The sequence below is a fragment of the Mesoplodon mirus genome (assembly GCF_964341445.2).
Source record: "Mesoplodon mirus genome assembly, chromosome: 3".
Classification (NCBI taxonomy): domain Eukaryota; kingdom Metazoa; phylum Chordata; class Mammalia; order Artiodactyla; family Ziphiidae; genus Mesoplodon; species Mesoplodon mirus.
This window is the reverse complement of record NC_138978.1, coordinates 31822914-31841695: the sequence shown is the minus strand read 5'-3', so window position 1 is coordinate 31841695 and position 18782 is coordinate 31822914. Positions and strand designations below refer to the sequence as shown.

Below are 18782 nucleotides of genomic sequence, written 5' to 3'. Positions count from 1 at the left end.
GAGCTTCTAAATAGTCTTTTCCCCAGGATTTCCTAGTTGCTATGGACATCTGAAAACATATACAATTATGTATAGTCCTAAATAGTCTTTTCCAGCAGACTTACTTCTTAACTCAGAGATGAATCAGCTCAGATGTTCAACATGCAAAGATATTCATGGGTGTGAGTTCCCTGGTGGCCTAGGGGTTAGGATTTCGGGCTTTCACTGCTGTGGCCCAGGTTCAATCCCTGGTTGGGGAACTGAGATCCCGTAAGCCGAGTGGCATAGCCAAACTCCCCCCTCAAAACTCTCCCCCCAAAACAAAGATATTCATGGGCATGCTTAGCATGTACAACTTAATATACATATGCCTTGGGGTGTACAGAGCATGGCTTCTGCACTTGAATTTTTTGGGAACTGACTTAAAGGTATATGGAGTCTTATATTTTCCCTGGACACTACCAGCTCATGAAAAAAAATTCAAGTGGCCTTGTTGCAGACATGGTATTGTTGGTTTTACCATTGCACAATCAGCAATTTTATTTTGATGTTATTTGGGAGAAAGCAGTAGTTTTGATTAGCAAGTAAAGTTAATGTAGGAAACAAATACTGTGTTAACTAGTTGGTATAATAAGGCATCTTGTTCCTTGTTGCATTTCAACTCATTAAATTTCTAAACTTCTAATTATGAGAAGATTACAACTTTTATAGAAGAACCTTTCAAACTTGTGGTTAGTGATGGTTTTAGAAAGTAAAATTTACAGAAATTTCATAATTATTGTGGGGTAACTTTAAAATATAATTTTGCTAAAAATTGAGATATACACAATGTTTAATTTTTTGCTCCTAAAATTCAGATTCATTTGACGTTTATTGGACACCTACTACTTCCTAGGCCTTCTTCTAGGAACTTTAACACAGATGAGTACTTTTCACTCCTCACAGCTATCAGAGAGGCAATACTGTCCTCCACGTTCAGATGGGGCACTTGAGACTTCAAGGCCAAGTGGACTGTCTTTTGTAGCACAACTGTAAAGCGATAAAGCCACTTTTGACCTTGAGCCTTTATTATTTTTTTTCACAAAAACACATGCCTAACTTTTGACTTAACGGCATTTTAAGAACATAGGTTTTTCAAATAATAATTTAAAAGGTGTTTTGCTTTTAAAGTTTAAAATGTTGGTTGTGGGAATTCCCTGGCGGTCCAGTGGTTAGGACTCTGTGCTTTCACTGCCAGGGGCACAGGTTCAGTCCCTGGTCAGGGAACTGCACGGGGCAGCCAAAAATAAAAATAAAATAAAATGTTGGTTGTAAATGCAGTGACGTTCCTGAGCTTAAGTTCAAGAAATCATCCATTATAAGAATTTTTGCCAGTGTGTTAAGCAAAAATATTTGAACATGAGCTAATCATTGTTAAAGGAGAATGAAGACAGTTTTTATATTATGCTTTTGCATCTGCCAGCATCAAACGAGTATGCCAAATACACTTTCAGAGAATGAACTAAGGCGGACAAAAGAAATGGGAAACCTTGGTTAGACAGTCTCATTTTCAGAGTAAGTTTCTTTTATTTTGTCTTGGGCTTCTGAAATTAAAAGGTTTGCTTCATTTGAGGCACACTTGCTTCCTTATTTTTTAATTCAGTGTGAGAATTTATAAACATGGGCTGGTTTGTGTTTTAGCACAACAGAAGATGAGTGTATCTGAAGCAGGAAAGAACAAGGAAAGTCAGTCAGTTTAACTTCTCTGTGGTGAAGCTCAGTCTAGTATTCTGATTCTGATCAGTTTAAACTCATACTATTTTTTCCATCACAAGATTAAGAGGAAACTATTTTCAACTTCCAACATTGTACCTCCTTTTTTTCCTCTGAGTGGTAACAGTAGGTAACAGGACTGGTCCCAGCTTGTGATCATGAAGGAGCAATAGGCCAGTTTTTTCTCAGCTCCTAGAACTGCTCTCTTCAACTTAGGTGTTCACAGCCTTCGAAATTAGCCTTTCTGCTTCATCTCTCTTCTTTCACTTATTCCTCTGCTTTGTCTCCAGACCTCCCTGTCACCCCTTTCTCACTGGCATTCTCTGCTTCATACTGAATTACTTGTACTTCCCCTAACCTGCTGTGTGTTCTCCTCTGCTGTTGCCTACTCCAGCACTTTGCTGGTCATTCTCCCCTGAATGTACTTCCACGTCTCCAAAGGCTAACTCTTAATTGCTGGTTAAAACTCAATTTATCATTTTCCAGGGAAACTCTGTATTTCTCCACATATGTTCGTCACTCATGAGGGCTTCTTTGTGCTGTCACGGCAACCTACAAATACCTCTGCCATAGTGTCCTGTTGTAATTGTTTCCTTTATTGTCTTCCGCATGTGAACTTAGGAATGTGTGTTTGTATAAATAAAACCTATCAACTGGCTGACTCTTCATTCGATCTCATGATTTCAGCTATACATTATTTTTTCTTTCCAGCTACTTCTGAACAGCTCAACTTAAGCCTCATTTGGTCTCAGTTGAGTTTTTTACATTGCTCCTCCACCTTTCCCTTTATTGAGCATTCTCTTAACTCCTCTTTTTCCCTCATCTTCTGTTCTACTATTCATTAACTCCTATCTATTCTACTTTCTAAATATCGATATATCTTATATTCCATATCTCCCCCTCCATCCCTGCTGCTTCTACAGTGTTCTAACACATGAAAAAGGCTTGTATCGTCAAGGGAATGGGAGCAGTTTTCACTGGTTTCTCCATGGTTTACATACTGATGTTCATATTCTTTTTTTTTGGCTGAGCCGCATGGCTTGCAGGATCTCAGTTCCCCGACCAGGGTTTGAACCTGGGCCACAGTAGTGAAAGCCCAGAATCCTAATCACTAGGCCAGCAGGGAACTCCCCTGAAGTTCATGTTCTTTAGTCTAGGAAGCCAGTGACAGTATCGTTTCAATTTCTGTTATCCCACTTCTCTCTGCTTCCTACTGAAATCACCTAATTCACTAAGTATACATGTCCCATATTCACCAATACCCAAATATTCCATGTTCCTCCATGTTTCTTTACCTTCACGTATGCTGTTTCCTCCATCTGAAATCTTTCCTACTCCAGTCTACCTTCTCAGCTCCTTCCAGATCCAGGTTTCCATCTTTATCACCTGGCACAATGCTTCTCACATAGTAAATGCTCAATAACATTTGTTGAATTTATAATGTATTCACATTCCACATGCAAAAGTGAAGTTGGTTGGGGCATTCACTCATTTCATAATTATCCTGTGCAGTCTTGGAGGACTCTTGCAGGATTTGGCTGAGGCCTTTTGTAAACTCAGATATGTTTTTGCTTAAGGCATAGTCACCACTGTTACTAGAAAAAGAGATTGATGGGTCTCCTTAAAAAGGACTCTGTCAGAGAGGATTAAAATCAAGGTACAGGGCTTCCCTGGTGGCGCAGTGGTTGAGAGTCCGCCTGCTCATGCAAGGGACACGGGTGCGTGCCCCGGTCCGGGAAGATCCCACATGCCGCGGAGCGGCTGGGCCTGTGAGCCATGGCCGCTGAGCCTGCGCGTCTGGAGCCTGTGCTCCGCAACGGGAGAGACCACAACAGTGAGAGGCCCGCATACCACCAAAAAAAAAAAAAAAAAAAAAAAAAAAATCAAGGTACAAATGATTCTGTATTGTTTAGGCATTAGGGATAAGTAGTTCTTCCCCCTCCCAGCCCTATCTCCACCCATAGAACCATAATCTCTTAGAGCTGGGTACTTGGTCACAAGGACAGTTGGAAGCTGCTGAAATCTTTTAGATTTTAAAAAAGTGTTTGAAATAGTGGACATTGAAATTCCAGTATAGGTACAAAGTCTTTCTTTAATTAAAATGGCAAAATTGACATTGAAATTTTAAAGCTATACCACCAAACCCAGCCAAAGCAGATAGCTAATAAATTCTGTTGGTTATTGGAAACAAGCTCCTGATTCAGAGTTCAGAGCACCAGTGTAAGAAACTTAACAGTGGATCCATTTTATTTATTAACAAAGTTGAAAAATTGGACATTGGCAAAGCAGTTAAGGTGTTGGCATCTATTTATATTTATTTAGTACCTACTACATATCTTGCATAGTCGTAGACCCTTTAGAGGAGTCATAATGGTCTGACGTTAAACCTGCCCTTTTGAAATTTAAAATATTATTGGTCATATAAGATGTAATACATGAAATAGAGGACAATAGATGCTGGTATGCAAACTAGTACATTCTGAACTATTTGAGTGTGAAACTGACATTTACATATTGAATCATATTTTCACACTGATTTCCATTTTGTGGAGGCAGCATCGTTTCCTAGAAAAGCACACAAGTCAGAAAGCCTGAATTCTGGTCCTGACTCTAATTAGCCCTGTGGTTTAGGGTAAGTCACTGTCCCCTCTTTGAACCCGAGTCCCCACATTTGTGAGAGGGACATTGGATAAACTAGATGAGCTCTTAGATCCCTTCTAACTCTGTAAACTGCATTTTTGTGAAATATTCTCTGTGCCAAAGACGGAATTTTAGGCAGCTTTGGCAATCGGCTGGACTAAATGAAATAGCAGGCACTGTTTCCTTCAAAGCCCAGTCTCTGTTTAGAAGTCTGTTTATTGAAACACTGTCATCATTAGCTAAATCCTTTGTCCCGTTGGTGGTTCTGCCTCTCCTACCAAATTCCCCACCCACAAGGAATGGGATTATGCTTCACACGCTTAATGTTCCAAGGTGTGCAGCACATTGCAAAAGAAACTGCATCGTTCTCCGAGGCACCTCACTCATAGCGACATCGTCCTGTTCAATTAGAGGTGGCAAAGGCTGGCCTGGCTCCAAAGGAAGACTGTCAATTCCTCTCCTTTTCTGTGTCCACGCTCGGCAGGATGCTTCCTCACGCCCACCTCTCTCCCCTTTGCTGTGACTTTGGCTTCCGCCAGATGTCACACCGCTGCTTGTCACCGCCCAGACTCTCTTCACTGATTCTGTTGTTTCAGTGTATTTATCACAACTGTTCTCTTGAGCTGTAAAATTTATGGCATTTCACACTCTTCTTAATCACTACAGTGTTTCTTTTACATGAGAGAGGGAATATACAAGGAGTTGTATGCACAAGAGTTAGAGGGAAGGAAATGCTCCATCAAACTGAAGGAAAGTTTGCATGTGTGTGCCATGTACACCCCCCACTCCCAAATATACAAGGAAACTGAGCTCAGATGTACAAAGTGAAACTGAACTCAGTTCTGCAGGGCTCAGAGGTACTTAGGAAGTCCATTTCAATTCCAGGGAGAGGAACATAAGAGATGTGCTTATTGGCTAATTCCCCTGGCTTAACTTGTATTCCTTTTAGCAACCAAAAAAAGGTGGATAATTTATTGGCACTCTGTGGTAGTACATCTCCTTCTTCTTCTTCTTTTTTTTTGAGCCTCGCCTCGCGGCTTGTGGGGTCTTAGTTCCCCGACCAGGGATTGAACCTGAACCCAGTCCCCTGACAGTGAAAGCTCGGAGTCCTAACCACTGGACCGCCAGGGAATTCCCTGGTACATCTTCTTGATCTTATTATTATCTAATCAGATCTGTTAATAATGCTGTCAGATCCTAAAAATGGTGGTGGTGGTGGTGGTGATGATGGTATTATTACTATGTAACAGGCATTTCATTGAGCAGTTTACATTTATTTATTTAAACCTTACCATAACCCCGTAATGATGGATACTCTTATTATCCCTGTTGTATAGACGAGGAAATCTCAAAATGACTTAAAGCTCTTCACTTTAAAAATAAGCTTACCTCAGGGCTTCCCTGGTGGCGCAGTGGTTGAGAATCCGCCTGCTGATGCAAGGGACACGGGTTCGTGCCCCAGTCCGGGAAGATCCCACATGCCGCGGAGCGGCTGGGCCCATGAGCCATGGCTGCTGAGCCTGCGCGTCCGGAGCCTGTGCTCCGCAACCGGAGAGGCCTCAACAGTGAGAGGCCCGCGTACGGCAATAAATAAATAAATAAATAAATAAATAAATAAATAAAAATAAGCTTACCTCATGTATTTTTTTAAGGGAGGAAGAGATACCAATTTATCTAGGTTTTTTTCTTTTCTTCTTTCTCTACTTATAAAAAGAGGCAAAATTTTGGTTTTTTTTTTTTTAAAGGAAATGTCTTTTTTTTTTTTTTTAAGATGTTGGGGGTAGGAGTTTATTCATTTTATTTATTTACTTTTGCTGTGTTGGGTCTTCGTTTCTGTGCGAGGGCTTTCTCTAGTTGTGGCAAGCGGGGGCCACTCTTCATCGCGGTGCGCGGACCTCTCACTATCGCGGCCTCTCTTTTTGCGGACCACAGGCTCCAGACGCGCAGGCTCAGTAGTTGTGGCTCACGGGCCCAGCTGCTCCGCAGCATGTGGGATTCTCCCAGACCAGGGCTCGAACCCGTGTCCCCTGCATTAGCAGGCAGACTCCCAACCACTGCGGGTGGTATTTTATTTTAGAAACTAAAGTTCATTTTGAGTTCCCAGGATGGTTCATTTAAATTTTTTTCTTTGTGTGTCAGTTAGATACAACTTTAAAACTAAGAACGTTGGCATTTGTACTGCAAACCATTGATGGTGACCCTCATGACCATTGGACAGAGAGTGTCTCAGCTAAATGTTTAAATTCATTTATTGGTCACTCGGATGTTTAGGTTAGTTCAGAATTATGTATAGATACTGTTCCTCCCCTTGGGGACCTCATAACTTTGCTTTATTACTTAGACTTACTATCTAAATAATTAGAATAGTGGAGACAACCAAAGACAGATTATATCATGCACAGGATAAGGATTACTTCGTAAAAGATACAGGATTCCTGGCAATTTTATCATGATTGATTAGTGTTCGCATTCCTTCAGGTTAACTGGCAAATTCTCATGTTGTACTGATCATGGGAAAGAAGGGAACTGATGAAAAAGTAGCTAGAAAGTGAGGCTTAGCACTCAGGATGGACATATCTGTAAGGGTGGAAATAGTATGAAGGTACTTAATAAGTGGTAATTTGCTCTCCATATCTGGATGTAGGATTTGTTGTTTTTGTTTTTCAGGCTTCCAGGAAAATGTCTCTGTGCCTGTGTCAATTTCAAGATAGGTTAGGGTGGGTGTACTGTGAAGTAGATGTGCCCTAAGTGTCAGTGCATATTATGAATGTTTGTGACAATGAATACCTTCACCTTAGGGCTTCTTCCAAGAGTCCAGGAAGGAGAGAGGAGGAAACTGTCATACATTTCTACCATGTGTCAGGCAGTGTGCTGGGCACTTTTTATAAACATCTCACCATATCCCTTTAGGAAGATGTATATGAGGTGTTTATTTATTTTCCTTTAAAAATTAAAAAAATTTATTGACGTATAGTTGATTTATAATGTTTCAGGTGTACAGCAAAGTGATTCAGATATATATATATATATATATATATTCTTTTTCAGATTCTTTTCCATTATAGGTTATTAAAAGATACTGAATGTAGTTTCCTGTGCTATACAGTAGATCCTTATATGTCTGTATCTATTAATCCCAAATTCCAAATATATCCCCCCCTTCCCTTGTGGTAACCGTAAGCTTGTTTTCTATGTCTGAGTCTGTTTCTGTTTTGTAAATAAGTTCATTTGTATGATTTTTTAGATTCCACATATATGTGATAGCATATGATATTTGTCTTTTTCTGTATGACTGACTTCACTTAGTGTGATAATCTCTGGGTCCATCCATGTTGCTGCAGATGGTATTATTTCATTCTTTTTTATGACTGATTAATAATTGTGTGTGTGTGTGTATATGTGTGTGTGTGTGTGTGTGTGTGTGTGTATACACACACACCACATCTTCTTTATCCATTCACCTGTTGATAGACATTTAGGTTGCTTCCACATCTTGGCTATTGTAAATAGTCCTGCTGTGAACATTGGGGTTCATGTATCTTTTCACGTTAGAGTTTTCTTTGGATATATGCCCAAGAGTGGGATTGCTGGGTCATATGGCAACTCTATTTTTAGTTTTTTAAGGAACCTCCATACTGTTCTCCATAACTGCACCAATTTACATTCCCACCAACAGTGTAGGAGGGTTCCCTTTTCTTCACACCCTCTCCAGCATTTGTTATTTGTAGGTTTTAAAATTATGGCCATTCTGATGGGTGTGAGGCGGTACCTCATTGTAGTTTTGATTTGCATTTCTCTAATAATTAGCAGTGTTGAGCATCTTTTCATGTGCTTTTTGGCCATCAATATGTCTTTTTTTTTAATATATAATAATGGCCAATTTTTGGGCTTCCCTGGTGGCTCAGTGGTTGAGAGTCCGCCTGCCGATGCAGGGGACACGGGTTCGTGTCCCGGTCCGGGAAGATCCCACATGCCGCGGAGCGGCTAGGCCAGTGAAACATGGCCGCTGAGCCTGTGCGTCCAGAGCCTGTGCTCTGCGACGGGAGAGGCCACAACAGTGAGAGGCCCACGTACCGCAAAAAACAAACAAACAAAAGAAAACATATATAATGCCTTCTGGTATCATTATTATTCACTCAGCAAATATTTACTGAACATATACTATATGCTTATACATCACTGAACCAGCCAGACACAATCCTGCCTTCATGGAGTTTATAATCGGTATAAATATTTGAATAGGTGGATTGTGTCTTACACATACTATGTGTTTCCCTAAACACAGCACAGTCACACATGTATATGCTGTTAAGAGTTTCACAAAATCGAATGGCTTGGAATTTGTCTTATTCCAGGAAAACACTGTTGCATCAAGAATATGAGGAAATGTAACAGTCAAGAAACCCATCACTATGGCTTTGTCACTTTGAATGTCATGATTCTTAGAGGAGTAAGAGAGTGGCAGTATACGAGACTTCATTTGAAATTAAAAGAAAAAAAATAGTGTGAGCCAGAGGTCTTTGATGGAGCATTATCAAAAGAATTTCAGAAACTGCAAGTTGTTGAACAGATGTATTGATTTAATTAGTCTAAATAACACCATTTATTTATGCTTAAGCATCTCACACATGCAGAAGTTGGTGATTCGAAGTCACATAATAATTTATGAGTTATCTTCTATACCACGTGTTATAGCTTCTGAATACCAGCTTTGATGTGTGTGTGTGTCAGATGCTTAAGCATAAATAAATGATATTATATAGACCAGTTAAGCAATACAGTTTGCTTCTGAAATTCCGTTGACATCTTCATGTAAAAATTTTTTGGTGGTGGCTTTTAAAGATCATATTAATTGTTGTTTTTTTTTTTTTTAAAGCGAATTCTCAGATCCTACCCCAGCTCCACTGACTTAGGAATTCTGGGGCGGGACATGGCACTATGTGTTTTAAATTTATTTATTTATTTATTTATTTAGGGCTGTGTTGGGTCTTCGTTTCTTTGCGAGGGCTTTCTCTAGTTGTGGCAAGCGGGGGCCACTCTTCATCGCGGTGCGCGGGCCTCTCACCATCGCGGCCTCTATTGTTGCGGAGCACAGGCTCCAGACTCGCAGGCTCAGTAGTTGTGGCTCACGGGCCTACTTGCTCCGCGGCATGTGGGATCTTCCCAGACCAGGGCTCGAACCTGTGTCCCCTGCATTGGCAGGCAGATTCTCAACCACTGCGCTACCAGGGAAGCCCCATATTAACTGTTTTAAATACAGTTTAAGTGTGGGCAAGAGCCTCACTGGAGACAGAGCATATGTAGGTTCTGCTAGTTAGGTCTCTAGTTATCTGGGTGGATCCTTAATATACCATTGCAACTTGATAAAATTGTTTTGGTTAGCCGTAAAAGGAGTATTCTCCAGTGAATGGAGAAGAGTAGAGTTATCCTCTTAGCAAAAAGATGAACTTACTTTGTGATAGGTAAGAATCTATATTATTAAACCTCTTGGGGAAGGAAACCAGTTAGAATCTCCTTGCTATATATTTTTCTCTCTGTTTTGCTATTCGAATTTTAACTATAAGAACACTGCAGTATTCTTTGTCTGCATGGTTTTGCATTAGTGTTCTCACAGTTTAAAAATATATTATATATTTTTTATTTTTAGGTAATTTAGACAGTTTTGTTGTTGTTTAAAGTGGTAAGCTGTCAAAAGGAGACTGGGGTGTAGCTAATATACTAAGAATTCAGGTAGCATTTTTTTCTTCCAGAGTTTGGGATGCCTCACCTCTATTATTTTTTTCTCACCATATTTCATAGAAGACAGAAAGGGGAAGGATTAATTAACTCAGTTTTACACATAAGGAAACATATGCTCATAGGGGTTAAGTGTCTTGCCTAAGGTCAGACTTACTAAGAATGTAGTCATAGAATGTGGCAGAGAATTCCAGAGCCTGGCAAAGTGTAGCACGCTACTTACTGGGAAATGTGATAGGCAGATTATTTTCTCTAAAGACTTGACTATTGCTGGTCAATTCTTAACTCCTGAGACTATTCACCATCTTATCCCCAAGGCAGAAACTTGTTTGCAGGTTAGGGCTACTCTGTAGTCTAAGGGAAATATTACTTAGCACAGCTGGCTTGGAATTCCAAGTAAGTATATGATATTTTCATGTGATCTTCTAACATGAGTTAGAATGTTTCTTCAGGCTGCCAAGTGCCCATGTTAATCAGTGTTCAAAGAATACAAAGCATCACTTTTAAGACCATTAGCTGTTATTACTTTATGCCCCATAATAGGATGCATAAATGTATTTGATTTCATTTAATGTACATTTAATCGAATATATAAGTTTAGGGATGGGCATATAACCATGGGCAAGGCCTGCTCACTAGCCACTGTGGCAAATGCAAGAGGGAAAACACACTTTGCAGAGAAAAAGGAAGTCATTTTACATGGGAGTCTCACCGCTGATGCCTGGGAGCATAGACAGGCCATGGTAAATGGCCCACCTGGTATAGAAAAAGAATCATCCATTTGGAGATGAAAAGCAAGGTAGACTTAGTTAAGGTTCTCTGTAGAAACTTGCATTTTTAGACTTGCAGGTAATACAAAGAAAGAATACCTATAAATAGGTTATTATAAGTACTGTTTATTTATCTCACTGATAAAAATTACTTCTTAGTTATCTTAGCAGAGCCTTATTATATTAGAAAAATATTAGCATTTCACCTAAATCTACAGTTCTTCTAGAGTTACCACATTTCTTTGTATTTATGAACTTCCATTATTACTGTCTGCATTAACATTTTAGTGATTTGGAAATTCCCTGGCGGTCCAGTGGTTAGGACTTCAAGCTTTCATCACCTGGGATGTGGGTTCGATCGCTGGTCAGGGAACTAAGATCCTGCAAGCTGTGTGACACAGCCAAAAAAAAAGTTTAGTGATTTGACTTAAATATTTGAGACTTTCTACCCTTCCCTACTGCAAGACTTGTTTCTTTTTCCTTTTTTTATCTTTTCTTTTTTTATAGTTGATACACAATATTATGTTAGTTCTAGGTATACAGCAAAATGATTCAGTTTTATATATACTTTTTTTTCAGATTATTTTCCATTATAGGTTATTACAAGATTTTGAATATAGTTCCCTATGCTATACAGTAAATCCTTGTTGCTTATCTATTTTATGTGTAGTAGTTTGTTAATCCTGTACTCCTAATATATACCCCCGCTTCCTTTCCCCTTTGGTAACCGTAAGTTTATTTTCTATGTCTGTGAGTTAGTTTCTGTTTTGTATATAGATTCACTTGTATTATTTTTTAAATTCCACATATAAGTGATATCATATAATATTTATCTTTCTCTGACTTACTTCACTAAGTATTATCTAGGTCCACCCATGTTGCTGCAAATGGCAATAATTCAATCTTTTTTATGGCTGAGTAATAGTCCATTGTATATATGTACCACATCTTCTTAAGCCAATCGTCTGTTGATGGGTATTTGGGTTGTTTCCATGACTTGACTATTGTAAATAGTGCTGCTATGAACATTGGGGTGCGTGTATTGAATTAGAGTTTTGTCTTTTCTGGACATGTACCCGGTGTGGAATAGCTGGGTCATATGGTAGCCCTGTTTTTAGTTTTTAAAGGAACTTCCATATTGTTTTCCATAGTGGCTGCACCAATTTACATTCCCACCAACAGTATTGGAGGATTCCCTTTCCTTCCAGTTTACCATTTGAGATTTTGGTCCAGTTGTCCAGACTGAGCCTTCTTATTTTGGATGAAGTGGTTGGAGCTGTAGCTTTCTTTAGCCTGTGGCCTGACACTCTCAGAATTGTGTGTGTTGGTTTCACCTATTAGGAACAATGCAAGAACACCCGTGCTTTGCCTTTGAAATGCTTTTGTAACAGGTTTTGATCCATGGGCTTTAAGAAGCAGCTTTTTCACATACCTTAAAGTGCTCCAAATGCTCTTCTGTTCAGGGAAAACAAGCTGACCTCACTTTACCTCTGACCACACTCTGGGTCCTTTAGATTTGTCTAAATCTTTACTTTCATCATGATTTACTCAGCTGCTGCTATTTTCTTATTTATCAAGAGTTGGAACGTTCCTATTTCCATGAGGAGAGGTGTTGGTGTTATTGCTTTGACCATCACTTTGCAGTGTCTTTCCTTTGCAGACCCCGTATCATGTCAACCTCCTCCTGGCTGGCTATGATGAGCATGATGGTCCAGCGCTCTACTACATGGACTACCTGGCAGCCTTGGCAAAAGCCCCTTTTGCAGCCCATGGCTATGGTGCCTTCCTGACTCTCAGTATCCTGGACCGGTATTACACACCAAGTAAGTTTCAGCTCTCTAAGTGTAGGGAGCAGTAGCAGAGCCCTGTCCTCAGCTGTTTCCTGGTTTTGTGCACAACCCCCTGGAGTTGAGTGGCCAGGGCTTGAAAAGACGATGGATCCTAAGAAGCACATGCAGGTGCCCTCTGGAAGCTTTCTCCTGTAGGTTATTAGGGTTATGGAAAAGCTGATTGAACTCCCTCTTCTGCCAGATAAAATGAGGTATTGCATATGCCCAGAGCTGGGTTTTGTTTTGTTTTAAAGGAGAGTTGGAGTAAAACTATAACTCTTCAGTTACAAAAGTTCAGTTTTTTCACTCATTTTGCCCTAGTTAGGTGCTCATTAGCTTCTCAGGTGTAAAGAATGAGCAAGTAAACCAAGTGGTTTGTATGTTTGTTTTGAGCTTGTGGTGATGAACAGGTCTCCAGCATGACAACTGAGCGTTTCTTTTCTTAAATATCAAAGCTTTCTAAGGCCATAGCCTGAGCTGTTCCCTTGGTTCTTATCACCTAATGGCTACCCCCTCCTACAAGAAAAAGCTGGCTCTCTACTTGTCCATGAACCATCAGCTTGGCAAACCTCCAGACACTGGGATGCTTTTGTGTTAAGTTCTATTTTCTGACCCCAATCCTAACCTCAACTTCAGCCACTGTGAGTAATAGGCAGTTTGGATTCTCAGCTTTTACAAGCTATAGATGTAGCACAGATAACCAGTTTTCTCCTTACATTCCATTCATCCCTGTCAGTATAGTAAGAATCTGGCTTGTTCATTCCTTTTTTGGTGCTGCCCTCTCACTCAACCTCAGCCATGCCAGAGCTCCAGGCCACATCCTAAAAAGAATTAGCCTGGCCTCCTAGTGACTGTTTCTTGATTTGGCATCTGTCAGTAATACAGCTGATTTGCCCACCAAAATAACCACCAACCACCCCTGAAGCCTAACTGCATAATATGTCATCCCAGTTTGCCATGCCTGTGGACAGTTCCTTTGGCTCCTATTTTATGAGAGACTCAGCCCCATCCTATGAATTCTCTTTCCATTGTTAAACTGAGGCCCAGCTGGCAAAGTGAGGCTAAAAACTGGCCCTGTCCTCCCTTTCCCTGATTTGCAGCTGGCTAGGGCAGATGGAGCTGATTTAAGCCCTGGTCTAAAGGGGGGCTGGGGGCGTTGGGAGTTGGGGGATGGGCTATAAAGAAGAGGCAGGCCGCTGGACTTCTCTAGAGGCAAGCCCTGGCCATGGGAGGCAGAATTCCGTCATGCTCTCCCTTCTGTGTAGCAAATCAATTTGCAATGGCTTGTGGCTGCCTGAGCATTGGGTGTGGGGCACCCTCAACTGCATATGGAATAAGTTTGTTGAAAGCCAGAAGGCTAGGCTTTTTTTTTTTTTTTTTTTTTTGCCTTTTCTGTTGTGTGGCATTTGTGTGGCATGCTGACCTGAAAAAGTTTGAAACTTAGTCAAAAGTTGCAGCAGAGAGTTGGACTTAATGTCAGCACCTTGAGTGCCTGGCCTCTGTGTTCTCTTTCAGCTATCTCACGTGAGAAGGCAGTGGAGCTTCTTAGGAAATGTCTGGAGGAGGTGAGTAGCTCCCATGGGATCCTGAAAGGAATGTTTTTTCTCTCTGTTTGCCAATATTGTTCCCGTTCCTCACTTGCATTTTTTCTGATCCCTGTCAGAAGGTATAATAAATATCCACTAACCAGTTGTGAAGTTGCTACCAGGGGTAGAGTTTGGTATATAACAAGCTTATTTTTTCGCTCATGGGTCACCTTCTCATCAATGTCAATTTTATAATTTAATTAATTTTCTTTTTGGTTCATCCAGACTAGTGTTCTCAAATTTTAGCATGTATAAGAATCAGCGGGGGAGCTTGTTTCTTAAAAAAGGCAGATTCATGCCTTCCACCCCGCTCCCCACCCAATTCTGATTCAGTGGTCCTGGTGTAGATCTTGAGAATATTTTAACCAACAGTCCCAAATGATTTTCCTGCAGGTGGTAACTGGGGCCATACTTTAAGAACTATTGTGCTAGATTTTATACCTGCTCTATTTTTGTGCTACCTGGAGTTGTCATAAAGTCTGCTCCCTTGGGGGCTTCCCTGGTGGTGCAGTGGTTAAGAATCCGCCTGCCAACTCAGGGGACACAGGTTCGATCCCTGGTCTGGGAAGATCCCACATGCTGTGGAGCAACTAAGTCCGTGTGCCACAACTACTGAGCCTGCACTGTAGAGCCCGCGAACCACAACTGCTGAGCCCGTGTGCCACAACTACTGAAGTCCTTGTGCCTAGAGCCCCTGCTTCTCAACGAAGAGTAGCCCCCACTCGCTGCAACTAGAGAAAGCCTGCATACAGCAACGAAGACCAAATGCAGCCAAAAAAAAAAAAAGTCTGTTCCCTTAACAGTACATAAGTTTGGGAAGGAAAGCCTCTGCTGGGAATTCAGGAGGCCATAGAAGGTAACTAAGAGGCTTTGGGCAGTAGGGGAGAGTAGCCCTTAGTTTATGACGCCAGGAACACAGGCCCTGCCCATTCCAATACTACTCCTAGGAGTCTAAGGCTCTGGGGTATGAATGGAAGATGAGGAGGAAAAGAAAGCAGCTCCTGTAGGCTTTTAAATTCTTTTACTGTTCTTGTAGCCTAAGGATGAACTTGAATTCGTGGTCTAGTGAGAAGACAGTAGGAGGTTGAGAGCAGGTGGTAGCATTGGACAGTAATGTCAGTTTGCCTCTTACACAAGCCTGTCATTTTCAGTCCATAGTGCCCCTTTTTCCTCTTGTTTGTAAATCCCCTTTCCAAAGCAGAAGCTGAGAATAAACTCATGTGCTTTTCTTATTAACCATTCAGCCAAGAGGCTGTATTAGTCCAGCAGCCCCAAGTGTTGCAAGGGGCTGCCAGGAAGAAACCACTGGAATATCGAATGCTTTGAGACTTTATTCCCCAAGGATCCTAAATATGATTATTTTATAAACCCACATTTCCTTATTGTCACCTTTTCTTGATCTTGGAGCTGGTTTCTGGACACAGGAGTCATCAGCCAGAGAGGACTATAGAAATGGAAATGGTTGTTGCTGTCCAGTCCTCATGTGTAAAGGAGATGGGAAACATCAAGAGAGAGAGAGCCTAGGCCTGGAGAGGTGTACATTTCCAGGATATGCCCCTAAGGGAGCACGTGGAGCTTTGTGCCTTCTATCTAGAGATTAAGGGAGGTGTCCAGGAAGAGTCGCCCACAGAAGCAAAGATTTCCTCCAGCTGTGTTTCTGAGTAATCTCCAGCCAGGTTAACGGGGCCGTCTGGTTTTATGCACATAGACCACAGCTCCTTTAGAATAGCCTCTCGAGCAGAGAGTCTCATGAAAAGCCCAGAGGTGTTTCTTTAATGTCAGGTTAGCTTGTATTGGAGGAGACAGAAGCAGGAGTTGTTCCAAGAGTAGTTCTGAGACCATCCTTCCCACCACCCCCCAGCTATACACACAAACACATACACATCTGGTCCTTATAATGTGGGCGGGTGACTGGAGCAAACTGTTGGGACCTAAGAGTACATGGCTTTGGTCCAAAGCTTATTCCTAGGGCAGTCGCTCCTTGGTTGGCTTGTTACCTTGAGACACTTTAAAAGAGAAGTCTGTGTTTACCAGGCTAATTGGTGGCAAATTGTGAGGAATAGAGCATTAGATTGTCTCATTCTTCATCAGCTGACTGACCAGAGTCAAGCCCTCAGCTCTTGCTCACTACCTTCCAGTCAGCCTCCACCTGCGTTTGGGCTTTCCTCAGTGTCCTAGTACCAACTGCCTCCAATAGGATACCAGCGGCACAAAAGCAGAGATTATTATCTGCTTATATGCCCAGTGCCTAGAACAGAGCCTGGACCACAGTTAGTTCTCAATAAAAATTTGTTGACTGATTTCCTTCATGTTTCTCTGCAGCTCCAGAAACGCTTCATTCTGAATCTGCCAGCCTTCAGTGTTCGAGTCATTGACAGGAATGGCATCCACGACCTGGACAACATTTCCTTCCCTAAACAGGGCTCCTAACGTCATGCCCTCCCTCCTACTTGCCAGGGAACTTTTTTGATGGGCTCCTTTATTTTTTTCTACTCTTTTGACGTGTGCTTTCCATAGATGGTTATTTCAGAATAAAGCTGACTATGGATAAATTGAGTGCTCTGGGTTGAGTCTCAGTTTACCTAACATCACCTCAGGAAGGAAGTGGAGGGAGGATTACCTGCATTGGACTTTTTGCCAGGACTGTCTTTCCTCCTGCCCCTTTCCCTTCATTAATGCTCTGATTGCCCTTTAGCAGCTGACAGCTTGCTTGCTAATGTTTCATTCCCTCTAAAGCAGTGGTTCTTTATTGCCCCTAAGCTTAAACATTTTTAACTTAATTAATTTGAATAGGTAATACATGAACCTATAGATTGATATATATACACTAATATGTATAAAATAAGTAACTAATAAAAACCAGGTGGATAGCACAGAGAACTCTACTTCACTTTGCTGTACAGTAGAAACTAACACAACATTGTAAAACAACTGTACCCCCCCCAAAAAAAAAGAAACATAAAGAGTAAAACTGTAAAACATCTAGAAGAACCCCCCACCCCAAAAAAATAATTGTTATTGGGCCATTAAAAAAATGCAAACAGTACAAAAACACACAGTAAAAATGTTTCTCCCATCCCTATAATTTAATCACCTTCTTCCTTTCCCAGAGGAAACTTCAGCTACTAATTTCTTATCTAACCTTTAAGAGATACGCTGTTCTTGTATAAAATATGTGCATGCACATGTCCCTTTTAAAAAATATTTTTAAATGTTCTGCATATTTTTTTCATTTAACACTGTGTTGGAGATTGTTTTTATATCAGTACCTAAATAGCTACCTTATTGTTGTTGCATAATATTCCATGAAATTGGTGTACTACTGTAGGTGGTTAACCAGGTATCTGTTTTACTTCCTAACCTAGCTTTTTGGAAATGAGTAATGTAGATGTTTTTTGATTGGTGCCACTAAGACAGTGGTTCTTAACCAGATGTATGTATGAGTCACCTGGGGAGTTTTCTTTTTTAGTCTACATGATTAGGCTGCATTCACTCCTGGATTCTAACAAACAGGTTTGGGGCCTAGACTAGGAATATTTTTTTAAAGCTTCTAATCTTAGGTGATGATAGAGAACATCAGTGGAGCAGTGGTCCTCAAACTTTAGCATGCATCCCAGCTTCCTTACAAACACAGCTTGCTGGGTCCTACTCCTGTAGTTTAGGGTGTGGCCTGAGATTTTACATTTCTAATATTTGCAATTGATGCTGATGCTGCTGGTCTGGGAACCATACTGTGAGCACCATTTGGTCTTAAACTAAGGTAAGCCCTACTTTATTCCATTCTGTGCTACTCTTAATACCACATACAATAGGTTTTTGGTTTATCTGAGGTGAAATATATCATCTCTCTAAGATACTCCCTATAGATCAGCACATTTGTATTAACAGTATTGGATTAATATTAAATTGAATGTCATACACTTTTTAATACACCAATGGTAAATGCTTTATACCATAAGAAGCAAGCTAATCATTGAATAAATGGGCAAAAGGGATGATTCACATGACCACAGCTGGTTCATCATCAAACACCACCATCAATATGCATAGGTATGGGCTTTTGGCTAGATTCCTGAATCTCTTTCCAAGGCATCTATTTTAAAGCTCCACAGGTGATTCTTATGCTTGCCCCAGTTGAGTGCCCCTACTAAGGCATGAGCAGTCCTGCTTCATGGTTTTCCCATCTGTAGAATGGTCAAAATTGTATGAGGATTCCATGTGCAAATATAAAGCATTTGGAACAGGGCCTGGTATGTGGGAAGTGCTCAATAAGTACATAATTATTGATAAACTTGTTATTCTGCATCCAAGCCTCACCAGGAATGAAATTATTCTCTGCCTTTGAATATAAGTGTCCCCAGGGCAGTCTCATAGGCAAGCCCACCAGCCCACCCTGACTTCCAGTCTGTTTTCTCCAATCCAGATCTCTTTTCTGAGCTCAAGATACACTTAATTCTAGGTATCTCACCCTCTAGTCATAGGGACATCAA

The 18782-nt window shown here is 40.9% G+C and overlaps 1 protein-coding gene across 1 annotated transcript in view; it reads left to right on the top strand.

Moving 5' to 3' along the window:
- Positions 1-16848, top strand: part of PSMB2 (proteasome 20S subunit beta 2) — a 35632-nt gene extending 18784 nt beyond the window's left edge. Inside the window, exons 4-6 of the mRNA XM_082613058.1 lie at positions 12538-12700; positions 14222-14271; positions 16615-16848. Coding sequence (XP_082469184.1) covers positions 12538-12700; positions 14222-14271; positions 16615-16722 — 321 coding nt within the window. The 3' untranslated portion in view covers positions 16723-16848. The remainder of the gene's footprint in view (positions 1-12537; positions 12701-14221; positions 14272-16614) is intronic.
- Positions 16849-18782: the final 1934 nt, after the last annotated feature.